Source organism: Opisthorchis viverrini (genome assembly GCF_000715545.1).
Source record: "Opisthorchis viverrini unplaced genomic scaffold opera_v5_39, whole genome shotgun sequence".
Classification (NCBI taxonomy): Eukaryota; Metazoa; Platyhelminthes; class Trematoda; order Opisthorchiida; family Opisthorchiidae; genus Opisthorchis; species Opisthorchis viverrini.
In genome coordinates, this window is record NW_008751696.1 from 1,606,994 (window position 1) to 1,620,834 (window position 13,841).

The following is a 13,841-nucleotide window of genomic DNA, read 5'->3' on the forward strand; positions in this document are numbered from 1 at the left end:
AAACTGACTCTGAGCAAGGCCCCAAAGTTTCCATTCTTCAGAACAGACCAGCCATTCAGTCACCTTTTTCCAGCCACCCCCACACAAAACTAACTCGTTTTCAAATCCCTCTTCACCATTTCAACTTTAGCTCCTGCGAGAATTCGTCAAACCCGTTCAAGAGTGGGGACCCGCGCGAGATGAACACCGTGCCGAATTTATCAGTATGATTCGATCGAACGAATCTTTGAAGCGGTCGCGACTCAATAACGCAAGCGCATCTATACTGCCAACCACTGCTGTAATGAACACTGGTAGTCAGTTGCAAGTTGGCTACGGGTTGGGTGGTTCTGTGATCAGCGGGCTAGCTGGAACCGGCATAATCGACGATACAGGATTCTTTCAGAGTAAACTCAGTGTTGCCGAGAAATTGACGCAGGCACACACCAAGGAGGTGATGAAGCGAGTTACGAGCACCGCAGATTTGGGTTCAACTGATGCCTTAGGCATTCTCACTGCTAGTCAGACGGTAAGTGCCCCCTATGAATAATCACTGACCAGGACCAAGTCCAGCGATTCTCTTGAGCAGTGTACTTTTGTCTCCATTTGAAAAGTAGTTCACTTTCATTCTCAGGTCTTTCCATTTAGTTTTACTATTTCATATTTACATGATGTTATCAACAATGCGTGCGAGAAGTTTCGTCAGTAAATCCGCAATGCCACACTCAAAGGTTTGTGGATCACAGGCGTTGGAATCAAGGTTGATGGAAGTAATCCAGGTGTGAGGTCATCCACCTTTACCGAATAAAATGCGAGAAACTCATAGCCAAATGATGCACCTGTAATCAGCGTTTCCAATGCTGCCGTAGATTGGTTTAAATTGTGTAGACTGTTGGACGAGGAATATTCCATTTAGTCTTACTGTAGTTTTACTGGGTCCTATAAGCCTAGTTCTTCCTTGGAGTATCTGCAGAAAATCCGCATAAGTCATTGTTTTACTGTGCCCGATGCGGTTGTCGTGCTCATTATAAAAACACTATCATCTTCTCCTTGTTAAAACATCCGAAAAGATGTTATTTACATCCGAATGGCCGTGTACACAGGGAGACTTTAAGAGCAGGTTTACGTAAGGAGGGAGCAGTAGAAACCGGCTGGTTGCAGTGTGTTCGGCGGCAGTTCTTACCCATGTGAATGAACTAATCCGCAAACTAATGAGTCAGAATCGCTAGAGTGACGACCGCACACTCAGCCATTGTCTAAAAATGACAGTGCCTTGAATTCTTGCTGACGAAAGGTTTGTGTGGTCGGGTCAGGTACTGACAAATTAAGGTGGTTACGAATAAAATAATTGCTGTGGGATCGTCGTGTTTCCTTGGTCGAGGCACATTTGACTGCAAGGGCAGCATTCGTTATAGTCAGAACGGAAATCGGAAACACAGATGAACTACTGCAACCCTCAGCAAAAGACATCATCTGATGCAGGTAGACGAAAGAGCCTTCAGGTGGTCGAGGTAGAGTTGGGAGTTCAGTTACATAATAGAACGGCAGCAAAAATTATTTCAACCAAGTGATTTGGAAATGTTTATTTCTGACAACGACAGGTGAACACCCATGGCAGTAATAAATGACAAAGGCGGCTGAGTTAGAGGCTGGGTAATGTCGTGCAAAGTTGCTAGGAGAACAAAATTCTCACTTCTGCTAAAGCAACCAATTTCGAACTTCCAGATAGGTCTATTATTGGAAGCAGTGAGGTACAAAAAAGTAGCGACAGACTAAGACAAATAAACTCCTTTGCAAGTCAATTCGGTTTTCACGGGGGACTCAACTGAATCTCTCAGGGGGCCGTCTAAGAGTTTTCAGCAACCTTGTGACTAGTATCCTCTTCGACAGTCTATTTGGGATCCAAGTAGAACCTAAGGTTGACATAAACTCGGGGACTGCGCTTACCTGATGAGCCCCAAGAAGGGCAAAACCGGTCGTGTGTTGTCAGGGTTTTCAGCAACCTTGTGAGTAGTTTCCTTTATGAAAATATACTGCAATATCTCGAACATCATAACGACTGAAACATGAAGCAGCCTGTGTACAGCACATTCAGTTGAAGAACATCATAAACGAGAGGTTCACTGGAGTCTCCCGTGAAAACCAAATTTATTTGCAAATGAGTGTATTTGTCGCAATCAGTCCAATTTGAATTTAATTCGAACATAAAGTTGACGGAAACTCGGGGACTGCGCCTACCTGATGAGCTCCAAGAAGCGCGAAACCTGTTGTGGACTGTCAAAGTCTTCCGCGAATTTGTGTGTAGCTTCCTTTACGAAATTACAGCAACATAATTCACTCAAAATTTCAAAGAGCTGACCCCCAGCTGGTGCTTCTGGTATTTGGGCTATCTTTCCGTGCAGTTATTTAGCTTTGACGTAGGTTCAGCTATTGTCTAAGGAGAAGCAGTCCCACATAATCCGCTTTACTTCTCAACCCCCTACAGGCCTGCATGATTAGACCGGGGTTTTAAAAAGTGGATGGTGAAAAACCCCATATTCCTCAGAAAACCTGAAGGATTGTCTGAGCCCCAGCATTCCAGTAGATGGCTGTCGACTTACGCTATCGCAATCAGCGGAGTGCCGTCGGAATATACCCCTTTGAAGTGAAATGAGTTTCGAGGAGATAGCGGAGGGAAAATTGACAAGATGAGCGACCAATTGACAGAGGACTGGGAGAGTTGCAGCGCAGTCTGATGCATGGTAAATTAGGGGGCGAACCAAAGGGTTGAGCAGTATGGTTGTGAGGAACTCGACCTTCCGGCCTGCAGGATCATTTTGGAGAGAAAACGAAAGCCACTTCTCACTGTGGATGCTGAAGCCACTGAGAATGCACACTTCCGAACTGGAAGCAAAGTGAACTGTATGTCCACAACGTTTCGGAGGTTTCTGGAATTGATAAGCACGGAAAAGTGTTCTGGATGCCCGTTGGGACAAAAGTTAAGCCAGAGTTTTGGAAATCAAGGGTGCATGAGACAATAGCAAGAAGCTGTGTTACCAATAGAGAATGTTATGTGTAGGCACACACGCAATAATGAAAAATAAAAAACAGAAGAGTGTTTAGTTTAGAAGTTGCAGATAGTGCAGTTTATCAGATCCGGAGATCCATATCTTGATGCAGAAGGGTACAAAAATTAAAGACAAAATATGCTAGACTGGGTCAGTACTACTATGAACAGCCCAGCGCCTGTTTCACCTCCTTCGGAGTTCATCAGGTACCCCTGGGCCCTGAGTTTCCATCAATCTCATTTTCGCCTTTAGTTTCTAAGTTTCACATAGGTTGTGATAACCACTTTTTGCGAATTACGTTTGCATTCGTAGAGAGCTCATCCAAAGCTGTCTAATATTCTTCATCTAAATGTGTTTTTTGTATTTTGGCGTTTGGTTTGAGAAAGACCTGCAACTCGACTCAGGGGCTTGGAGTGGCGAACAATTTAAAGCTCCCATAGGTTGCATTTTGGTACCTTCCAAGGTGAGATACCTTACAAGTGCTAGCTGTGCGGACAATGGGTGAAGTGGGAACAAATCGAAAATCTCATAGTCATGGTTGTCAAGAGCTCGTATTCTAGGAAATATGCACTCACTGGCAAACTAATATGGTTTTTCGAGTGACTCACCTGGAACCCAGCTAAATCTCTCGTTTGTGATGTTCTCATGCAACTGAATGTGCTGCACCAGGCCGCCTCATGTTTCAGTCGCTAGATATTCGAGATATCGCGATACATGTATATCTCTGTACTGTACTGCCCATAAGGTTGTCAACGGATTTTCAGCAACCTTATGAGTAGTGCATTGCAAAGATAGCTCGTATTCTACTTTTGGCGTCATCTCCAGCATACAGCCAGAACATCCAGTGCAGTGACTTCTAGTCCTCAACCACAGGGATTTCATGCGCTAAGATGGGAAGGAAAGAAATAAGAGGTTCGTCGACTCAAGCATTGGTAATATTGACTGTAATCTCGTTTTGCCATGTATTCAGGGCAGGTGGCATTCACCCCGTTCGTTTTGAGGACCACTGTTGCAATACTGACCATTTTCACATTCTCACCACCATTCCAGCCTAAGGTGGCATGCCTGTTGGTCAGAATGTACAAATAACTCACTAACATATCTTGGACTTCAGTCAGAACGATAGACAGGACTAGAGAGTTAGCAAACCAATGTTTGCAGAGTTGAACGCTTCTAGAAGTTATTCGTGCCTGCTCGATGTGTAGCTTCCTTTACGAAATTACAGCAACATAATTCACTCAAAATTTCAAAGAGCTGACCCCCAGCTGGTGCTTCTGGTATTTGGGCTATCTTTCGTGCAGTTAATTTAGCTTTGACGTAGGTTCAGCTATTGTCTAAGGAGAAGCAGTCCCACATAATCCGCTTTACTTCTCAACCCCCTACAGACGTGCATGATTAGACCGGGGTTTTAAAAAGTGGATGGTGAAAAACCCCATATTCCTCAGAAAACCTGAAGGATTGTCTGAGCCCCAGCATTCCAGTAGATGGCTGTCGACTTACGCTATCGCAATCAGCGGAGTGCCGTCGGAATATACCCCTTTGAAGTGAAATGAGTTTCGAGGAGATAGCGGAGGGAAAATTGACAAGATGAGCGACCAATTGACAGAGGACTGGGAGAGTTGCAGCGCAGTCTGATGCATGGTAAATTAGGGGGCGAACCAAAGGGTTGAGCAGTATGGTTGTGAGGAACTCGACCTTCCGGCCTGCAGGATCATTTTGGAGAGAAAACGAAAGCCACTTCTCACTGTGGATGCTGAAGCCACTGAGAATGCACACTTCCGAACTGGAAGCAAAGTGAACTGTATGTCCACAACGTTTCGGAGGTTTCTGGAATTGATAAGCACGGAAAAGTGTTCTGGATGCCCGTTGGGACAAAAGTTAAGCCAGAGTTTTGGAAATCAAGGGTGCATGAGACAATAGCAAGAAGCTGTGTTACCAATAGAGAATGTTATGTGTAGGCACACACGCAATAATGAAAAATAAAAAACAGAAGAGTGTTTAGTTTAGAAGTTGCAGATAGTGCAGTTTATCAGATCCGGAGATCCATATCTTGATGCAGAAGGGTACAAAAATTAAAGACAAAATATGCTAGACTGGGTCAGTACTACTATGAACAGCCCAGCGCCTGTTTCACCTCCTTCGGAGTTCATCAGGTACCCCTGGGCCCTGAGTTTCCATCAATCTCATTTTCGCCTTTAGTTTCTAAGTTTCACATAGGTTGTGATAACCACTTTTTGCGAATTACGTTTGCATTCGTAGAGAGCTCATCCAAAGCTGTCTAATATTCTTCATCTAAATGTGTTTTTTGTATTTTGGCGTTTGGTTTGAGAAAGACCTGCAACTCGACTCAGGGGCTTGGAGTGGCGAACAATTTAAAGCTCCCATAGGTTGCATTTTGGTACCTTCCAAGGTGAGATACCTTACAAGTGCTAGCTGTGCGGACAATGGGTGAAGTGGGAACAAATCGAAAATCTCATAGTCATGGTTGTCAAGAGCTCGTATTCTAGGAAATATGCACTCACTGGCAAACTAATATGGTTTTTCGAGTGACTCACCTGGAACCCAGCTAAATCTCTCGTTTGTGATGTTCTCATGCAACTGAATGTGCTGCACCAGGCCGCCTCATGTTTCAGTCGCTAGATATTCGAGATATCGCGATACATGTATATCTCTGTACTGTACTGCCCATAAGGTTGTCAACGGATTTTCAGCAACCTTATGAGTAGTACATTGCAAAGATAGCTCGTATTCTACTTTTGGCGTCATCTCCAGCATACAGCCAGAACATCCAGTGCAGTGACTTCTAGTCCTCAACCACAGGGATTTCATGCGCTAAGATGGGAAGGAAAGAAATAAGAGGTTCGTCGACTCAAGCATTGGTAATATTGACTGTAATCTCGTTTTGCCATGTATTCAGGGCAGGTGGCATTCACCCCGTTCGTTTTGAGGACCACTGTTGCAATACTGACCATTTTCACATTCTCACCACCATTCCAGCCTAAGGTGGCATGCCTGTTGGTCAGAATGTACAAATAACTCACTAACATATCTTGGACTTCAGTCAGAACGATAGACAGGACTAGAGAGTTAGCAAACCAATGTTTGCAGAGTTGAACGCTTCTAGAAGTTATTCGTGCCTGCTCGAAGCATTTCCTGCAGGCCAGATAGCCACTGCAAAATGGGCGTTCCATTTCTGGATTGCCCTAAAATCTACGTGGACTAGACCTTAATTTCTACGGGTTTAGAAGAGTAAAAATACAGAAAATTGATCTCAATTCAAATGTCGCTCCTATCATTCACGAATCAGGATTCAGAATGCACTGGACACTTCTTGGGAGGCTCTTAAAAACTTAGCTCTGCATTTTTTTCACTCTTTCTAGGCACTGGCGGCGGCAGCAGCAAGTTCAGCAGCCCTGTATGGCTTTGGCATTGGTCAGCCGTCCGCACTGCAAGAGCACACCGACGTCGACGGGACAGAGTCGGATGAGTGCACAGAAAATAAACTACCTGCCACCTTCATCTTGCCTGAAGTGACGGTGTCTAGTGAGCAAATAGACGACGAAACCAACATAGCTCCAGCGAACAACTCATCAGCACCCAGTAAACCACAATCAACGAAAACTGGTCAGTCAGAGACCAAAGGAAGTTGATCCATCCTGTCCACTCACAGTGCTTTCACATTTTGCCATTAGAGCTGTTCGAAGATGACTCTAGGTTCCGTAGCTCTGTTTTCACCGTCCAATCACTTTTACTATTACACTTCCTTTCTATCGTTCGCTACCCCCACCCCCACACTCCAACCAGTGACACTAACAAATGCTCATCTGTCGAGGCTGCTGAATTCAGGTCATATGAGGGTTGCCTTGAGAAAGGTGGAAGGTGAATTTTTGAGGAAACAAGATCTACCAACCACCTTTCCCCTCATGCTCCTCAACAGCCTCTCAGCATCCTCAGCTCCCAAAACTTCTCATTCGTACACAAACATTTACAACAAAACACATCGCATACACTAACGTCCGTTTTCAACACTAGTCCCATATATTCCGAATGGAAACAGAAACTTTATACAACATTTCGTATTACAGTCGCTGTGACAACACACACTGCTGCCTAAACCCACATTACCATGATTCTTTTTCATAATATATGAATTTGATCGGCAGGAGACTTTGATGGTAACAAAGGGACGGAAGCATTATGATGGCCCGATGATCTTCGTTTGCGAGCACCGAACCCGTAACCTGGAGACAGTACAAGAACGCTTTCTCAAACGCTGCTCAAACTCTGCTGCGTTCTGAATGTAAAAGAAAGGTTCGAACCGTTTCTGGGTGACCTTTAAGGACGACAACACGCCAGCTGAATCGCCTGCTCCATTGGTTTGTGTGGCTAAAAGCACCAGAGCTTTGAGACCGGCACTAATTTGGCCTTTCGTTCAGCCTGAAATTGATGAAGTAATCGATAATCAAGCTGAAAAACAACACCATTCCCAAAGACACGTGCAACATTGTCATGCTCATGGAAGTGGCTGCGAGCGTGGCCATATATCTGATCCCTTCACCGAAGTTTCCCCAGGCTCTTCTCTAGACAGACATCTTGTGCCTTCAAATGACAGGCTCTAGTTTATGTACGCAACATCTCCCTCAGCCAACGGTCCAAACCCAAATTCGTGTGCGCACCGTAAGCACGCGCCTTAACTCCACTTTGTCATTTGAGGTCACGTCGAACATAGGTAGCTAACCAATTAAGTGAGGACCGGAATCCACTATTACGAATGAAACTGTACTAACTGCCGATCCTGTGTGTTCGACTTGCTACCGAAATCATCTGATGGTCAATGCACGCACCAGCCATACATGCTACGGGTTGTAAGTCAATAACTCCACTATTTTCGGTGAACCAGTACGCATGAAAGACAACAATGAGGCAGGTTGACGCGATCGATTCAATTCAGCAACGGGCACGGTAGCTCCGATCTCAACTCATGTTGTTACTTAGATAACCAAAGAAGCAACAGAAACTACACCTGCATAGCTCACCGTAGATGAACTAGTGGAAGGCATAACTGAACCTCAATCACTCCATTTTCACTCTGTGATTTATGCCCGAAAACGAGTTCCAGCCGTGGCAACCCTTGTATCCATGGTTATGACGAGGATTTCTGTGTTATATTTCGAATAGAGAGCTTTAGCCGGTTCCCTGTACTCATTGAAGATTGGAAAAGATAATGTTGATAAATTTTACACTTACTTCAAAAAAGAAACTCTATATCAAAGTTATTATGTGAACAGAGTCAAGTTTGGGTTCACTAGCATTTTTGGGCTCCTGGCGAACTGAAAACTACAGTATACCGGAATTGATATGTCACTGAGGCGACTTTGAACTATTCGTCGGTCAATCTGGAGGAAATATTCATGAACAATACCTCGCCAGTGTTTTATCGTGTACAATTCATGTGTGCACAGAAGTTGGTCGGACAGATGCTTAAGGTGAAGTAAACAGCAAGATTCTAGATAGCGTATGTCCAGCTAGTTTGATTAAACTAAGGGTATCGGACCCGGCGACACTCAACAGGGAATAGTTGGGGACTGCTTCTATTCCATTTAAACGAGGGACGTCTGAAGTGTCCTGAAAACGGCCAACATAAGGGAAGCGTTTCAGAAATGAAACACTGCACGGGTACGATTGACAGGCGATATTCCACCATAGGTGGCAGTTGTAACGGAACACGACCAACACCCCAATCAAATTGTCGTAGCACTCACAAAATCACACAGATCAGCAAAATCTGCCGGTGGCACGCAAGATGAATCATCAATTGAAGCACTTTGAGGTGGAAGATTAAGAAACCAAACACAATCAAAAATAATTTGAAACTCCCGCAACCTATCAGCCACAGGATTTAGGCAGCCACACTAACTGACAAGACCATTTAAACAACATTCAACCTTTCAGAGGGGTTCGGTAAACAATCGGTGGATTCATTGCTGAGCAAAGTTTCGCTTTTCACACAAAAACTTCGTCAGGCCAAGTGAGTAAGTAAGTAGGTTGATTGGGTTTTAAGGCAGTCAGGAAGCCAATCCGTGAGATTCCTTATGACTATTAACGTGATCGGTGTTGGGTGTTCAGTCTGATGTTCCTGTTTGTTGATTAGTGGGGATGACTAAGATTTACGATAGACCGGTTAGGGGGGGGTTCGTCTTTATGATGAGCCAGGATTTTTTCGTCCTTGCTTCTTCAGTCTAGGACACCTTAATGGAAATTTTCTCTTGGGGTCATTCACATATTTCGTTCACCTGTGTTCGTCCAAGGGTGCTGGGACAATTGGTTTGGGGATGGGAGTGGGGTGGTTAATTGGATCTAACTCTACTTGGATTTTGTACTTTTGGACCCAGGCGATTTCGCTGATAATTGCACATCGCCTCGTGTCATCTCGGCTGATCTAGGACCGCTCTCCACACGTTTGCAAGTTCTACCCCCTCTATTCTATTCACACTCGGACGCTTGGCGACTTCCACCGCCTCGGCCACCAGTCGCTGTGGTGTGAATCTTAAACCCCGTCTCAGGATGTCCATATTTTCTAAACCTATCCTATGCCCAGCGTCTAGAGCATGCCCTGCCATTGCTGAATCTTTGACTAACGCCTCTGCGTTTCTCGGTGGTCTGTTAGTGGAACGTTTATGCTCACCGATTCTGGTGTGCAATTCCCTGGCTGTCTGACCTATACAAACCTTAGTACAGTCGTTACATTTCATTTTGTATACACAGTTCCTAGTCCTATCAACCGGAAGGCGATCCTTCAAATGTACCAACACCGAGCGTAAAGTTTTCCCCTTCTGGAAAGCTACTATACTGTTAGCCGTATTCAGTACCCTTCTAATGACTTCAGATGTCCCTGCTTTGTATGGAATGACCACTGTTCCGATCCACTCCTTGTTGGGCCTTGGTGTTGGCACCAATACCTGTCTTAGTTGCCGCTTAATTAGACCCACTGGGTATCCGCTATCTCGAAGTCGCTTTTTTACCTCAGGTTGTGCTGCTCTTTGGTCCACCTCCTCTGTACACAGTGATCTCACTCTTCTAAACATCGCTGAGGCTATGCTAGCATATACTACTTTTGGATGTGCAGAGGAGCAGTTTAAGACCGCACAGCTATCTGTTGATTTCCGGTATACAGTGGTTTTTAATTTCCCATTGCTCTTGCGTGTCATGCAGTCAAGGAAAGCTAGTGTACCCGATGTGGATTCTAGCTCCATGCTAAACTTAATGTGAGGGTTCAATGTGTTCAGATGTTGAAAGAACTCGTCCACCTTATCCCGCTTTATCACAACAAACGTGTCATCTACGTAACGCCAGAACACCCTTCGTGGACACTCGAATCCGTTTAAAGCTTTCTGTTCGAAGTCTTCCATGTACATGTTGGCCAAGATCGGGGATATTGGTGATTCCATCGCTAAACCTTGTTCTTGAGAGTATATAATTGAGTCAAAAACAAATTGACTGAGGTTTAGGCATACTTTTATGCCTTAAGCTATCTCGTCTACGGAGAGTTGCATTCGTTCTTGCAGCGTTGTCTCTGCCAGTAAGTCTTCTCGCTACTTCCACAGCGTCCGCTTTAGGGACGTTGGTATACACCGAATTGACGTCAAAACCAGCCGGGACTTCGTCTGGCTCTATCTGAAACCCAGCTACTTTTTTAGCAAAGTCATACGAATCTTGGATGTGTGTGGGTGACTTGCCGGCAAGTGGTTTAAAGATACTTGCTAGATATCTGGCCAGCTCATGTGGTGGTGAACCTATGCCATCCACTATTGGTCTTATGGGGATACCTTCCTTGTGAATTTTCGGTAACCGGTAAAGTCGTGGTTGGACTGCACTTTTTGGGTACAATCGATACCACTTGCCTTGACCCAGATGGTTTTGTGTCAAAAGCGAAACGCCATCTAGTTAGAAACTATCGACTGTTTACCGAGTCCTTCAGAAATGATGACTTCTTAGTCAGTTCCATACTTCTTACAATTGATTGAAAATAAGTATGGACTATGTGTCCGCAAATTTTCAGCGACTGCGTTAGATTGGCAAGGCTAGAGACAAACTGAGAGAACCATTGCATATTCAACAAAAGAGGCTTGGAGAGCACCTTAATCGATAACATCTCTTCTGGTTGAGCCACCGGACACCTCGAAAAGTTACTTTCTAAGACTCAGCTTTCTATTGAACCCATGACTGTGTCTGAGCCGCCTACTAGCTATTGTAGCGTAGTAAATTTGTCATATAGACCGCTAAGTGAGGAGGAGGATTCTGTTGAAAAAGGCTTGAATTTTTCATCAAGCAAAAGGGTGGTAAGAGCGGAAGAAACAATCCATAGAGGTGAATTTGTGGTTCAAAAACTTCCACCAATGGAAGCGGGAAAGCTACTGGTACAGCTGGTCACAGCCTTAAGTCCCCGCGGCCAGGAGCTCAAATATCACACCAGAAAGACGAAGAGCTTTAAACACCCTGAAACAGGTGGACAACACAGTGATTATAAGGGCAGATAAGGGTACGGCCACTGTTGTTATGAACAAGAGTGATTATCTACAGAAGGTCAAGCAAGATCTAGCTGAGGGTCCTTACCGGGTGCTCGATACTGCGAATATTACATCTATAATGAATAGGAGTAAAGCTGAAGTTGACAAATGCTTGCGGTCCGTGAGAAACCACTTACGACAAGGTGATTAGTATCGACTATATCCCAAAAGTGCGACCCAACCACGGCTATACGGCCCATCGAAAATCCAAAAACCAGATGTCCCGGTAAGATCAACAGCAGATTCCCCACCCCATGAGCTGACTGGATTCTCGGCAGGTATCTTAAAACCCCTCACCGGAAAATCTAGTACTTACTTTAAGAATTCATATGACTTTGTCAGCAAAATAGCAGACGCCATCGTGGGACCAGACGATATTTTTGTAAGTTTTGACATCAGTTCACCCGAAGGGGGCTCTTTAGTAATGGCCAAGCGACAGCTACTAGCAGACACCACTTCTTCAGAAGGGACACAGCTTAGTGTGGAGGGAATAGCTGAGGAGATAAAAGTATGTCTGAGTCTCACGCACTTCGTTTTTGACTCCCTGGTTTACATTCAGGAACAAGGTGTGACAATGGGATCTCCATTACCCACCGTTTTAGCAATTATTATATGGAACTTTGGAACAGAATGCTTTGACCGGATTCCCGTGCCAACTCAGGGTATTCTGACGTTATGTGGATGATACTTTTATCGTGACAGAACGAGACAAGGTCAGCGAATTTTAAAACTATCCAAATGAAGTGAGTCCACCTGTCAAATTTAGTACGGGTAAACTGGCCTCCTTAGACTACATGACACAAGATCGGGGGGAAACTAAGGGCCACAGTGCACGAGAAGCCAACTGACAATGGGGCAATTCTGAACTCCAGCCCAAATTTAAGTAAAGCACAAACTTCGGAGTGGTTGATATCCAGCTAGTTTGATCAGGTGTCAGTTACGAAGGGTGTTGGTTTCGGTGGCGAAACCCAAAAGGGAGTGGATTGGGACTGCTGTTATCGACATCGGAAGTCATCCTAAAGCTAACAAGGATAACAAGAGAGTGGCTTTCCAGAAGAGAAACACTCTTCACTGGTGAAAATGAAGGATCGCCTCCCGACAAACAGAACCAAAGATGTGTCTACAAAATTAAGTCAAACGACTACATTAAGGTCCATATTGGACAGAGGGCAAGGGAACTTCACATCAGAATCGGAGAGCACAAAACGAAAATAAACAGGCCGCAGAAGAACGCAGATGAATATCGGACGTTACTGAAAGACTCGATAATGGCGAAACATGCGCTAGACATCGAATTTTTTATAGACATGAGTTGTTGGCTATTTTGTCGTGACAAAATTATTGCAAAGTTAAGATTCGAGTTTCTCACACAAGCCTTGATTGGAATGTCACAAGCAGAACACGAAAAGTAGGTACCGACGAGTTAAATACGAACTACTGAGACGGCCGAATCCCACAGAGCCACGAAATGGGACGCAAAGAACTTGAAATTGAAACTTAGGCCAAAACTAATTAACTATACGGACAAATGCTATGATTCATATACAATTTTTCCCCAGAAGTCCAACGGTCCTCAACATCCCTTTTGTGGCCATCTGAGGGTCGACTTGCAAACGCCACCTAGTCTGAGTAGGAGTCATCAACTCCATAAGTCAATTGAACGCCGACCAGTCGATGAATCAGGCAGCAATCCTCCCAGCGGAATCAAGTCCAACGGTCCTCAACATCCCTTTTGTGGCCATCTGAGGGTCGACTTGCAAACGCCACCTAGTCTGAGTAGGAGTCATCAACTCCATAAGTCAATTGAACGCCGACCAGTCGATGAATCAGGCAGCAATCCTCCCAGCGGAATCCACCGTACAGACTACCAAGCATAATCGAAAGCCATTTCTCGGTCAGCGAAAACTTGAGCACAACACTGCTAATGTCCAAAACACAGATACATCGCTACGCTGACACGTAGCACCACTGGACTATACCCTGAAGATGTCACATCGAGTGGTGACGACTAGTTCAACGTACAGAAGATAGACCAAAATTCCATCCAACATTGACTTTTTTAACCAATGGCTTGCGAATGATACAAGGTGAAAATGAAGTAGAATTGTCCATTTTGTTTATTTGACCGTTCAAAGGAATTCACTCAAGGTCAATCAACAAGTCTATATACGAGGACGATTATTACCGACGAAAGACAGACAAATAAGAAGGGAAATAAACTTTGCTGAAACAGTACATTGCGAACGAA

The 13,841-nt window shown here is 44.6% G+C and overlaps 2 protein-coding genes across 2 annotated transcripts in view; one reads left to right on the plus strand and one right to left on the minus strand.

Moving 5' to 3' along the window:
* Nucleotides 1-7,188, plus strand: part of T265_13143 (hypothetical protein) — a gene marked incomplete at both ends in the record, with an annotated part of 101,059 nt that extends 93,871 nt beyond the window's left edge. Inside the window, 2 exons of the mRNA XM_009167394.1 lie at nucleotides 131-508; nucleotides 6,407-7,188. Of these exons, the coding sequence (XP_009165658.1) occupies nucleotides 131-508; nucleotides 6,407-6,676 (648 nt within the window). The remainder of the gene's footprint in view (nucleotides 1-130; nucleotides 509-6,406) is intronic.
* T265_02988 (hypothetical protein) overlaps nucleotides 1-10,474 on the minus strand; it is a gene marked incomplete at both ends in the record, with an annotated part of 15,269 nt that extends 4,795 nt beyond the window's left edge. Inside the window, 3 exons of the mRNA XM_009167367.1 lie at nucleotides 2,580-2,906; nucleotides 4,527-4,853; nucleotides 9,518-10,474. Coding sequence (XP_009165631.1) covers nucleotides 2,580-2,906; nucleotides 4,527-4,853; nucleotides 9,518-10,474 — 1,611 coding nt within the window. The remainder of the gene's footprint in view (nucleotides 1-2,579; nucleotides 2,907-4,526; nucleotides 4,854-9,517) is intronic.
* Nucleotides 10,475-13,841: the final 3,367 nt, after the last annotated feature.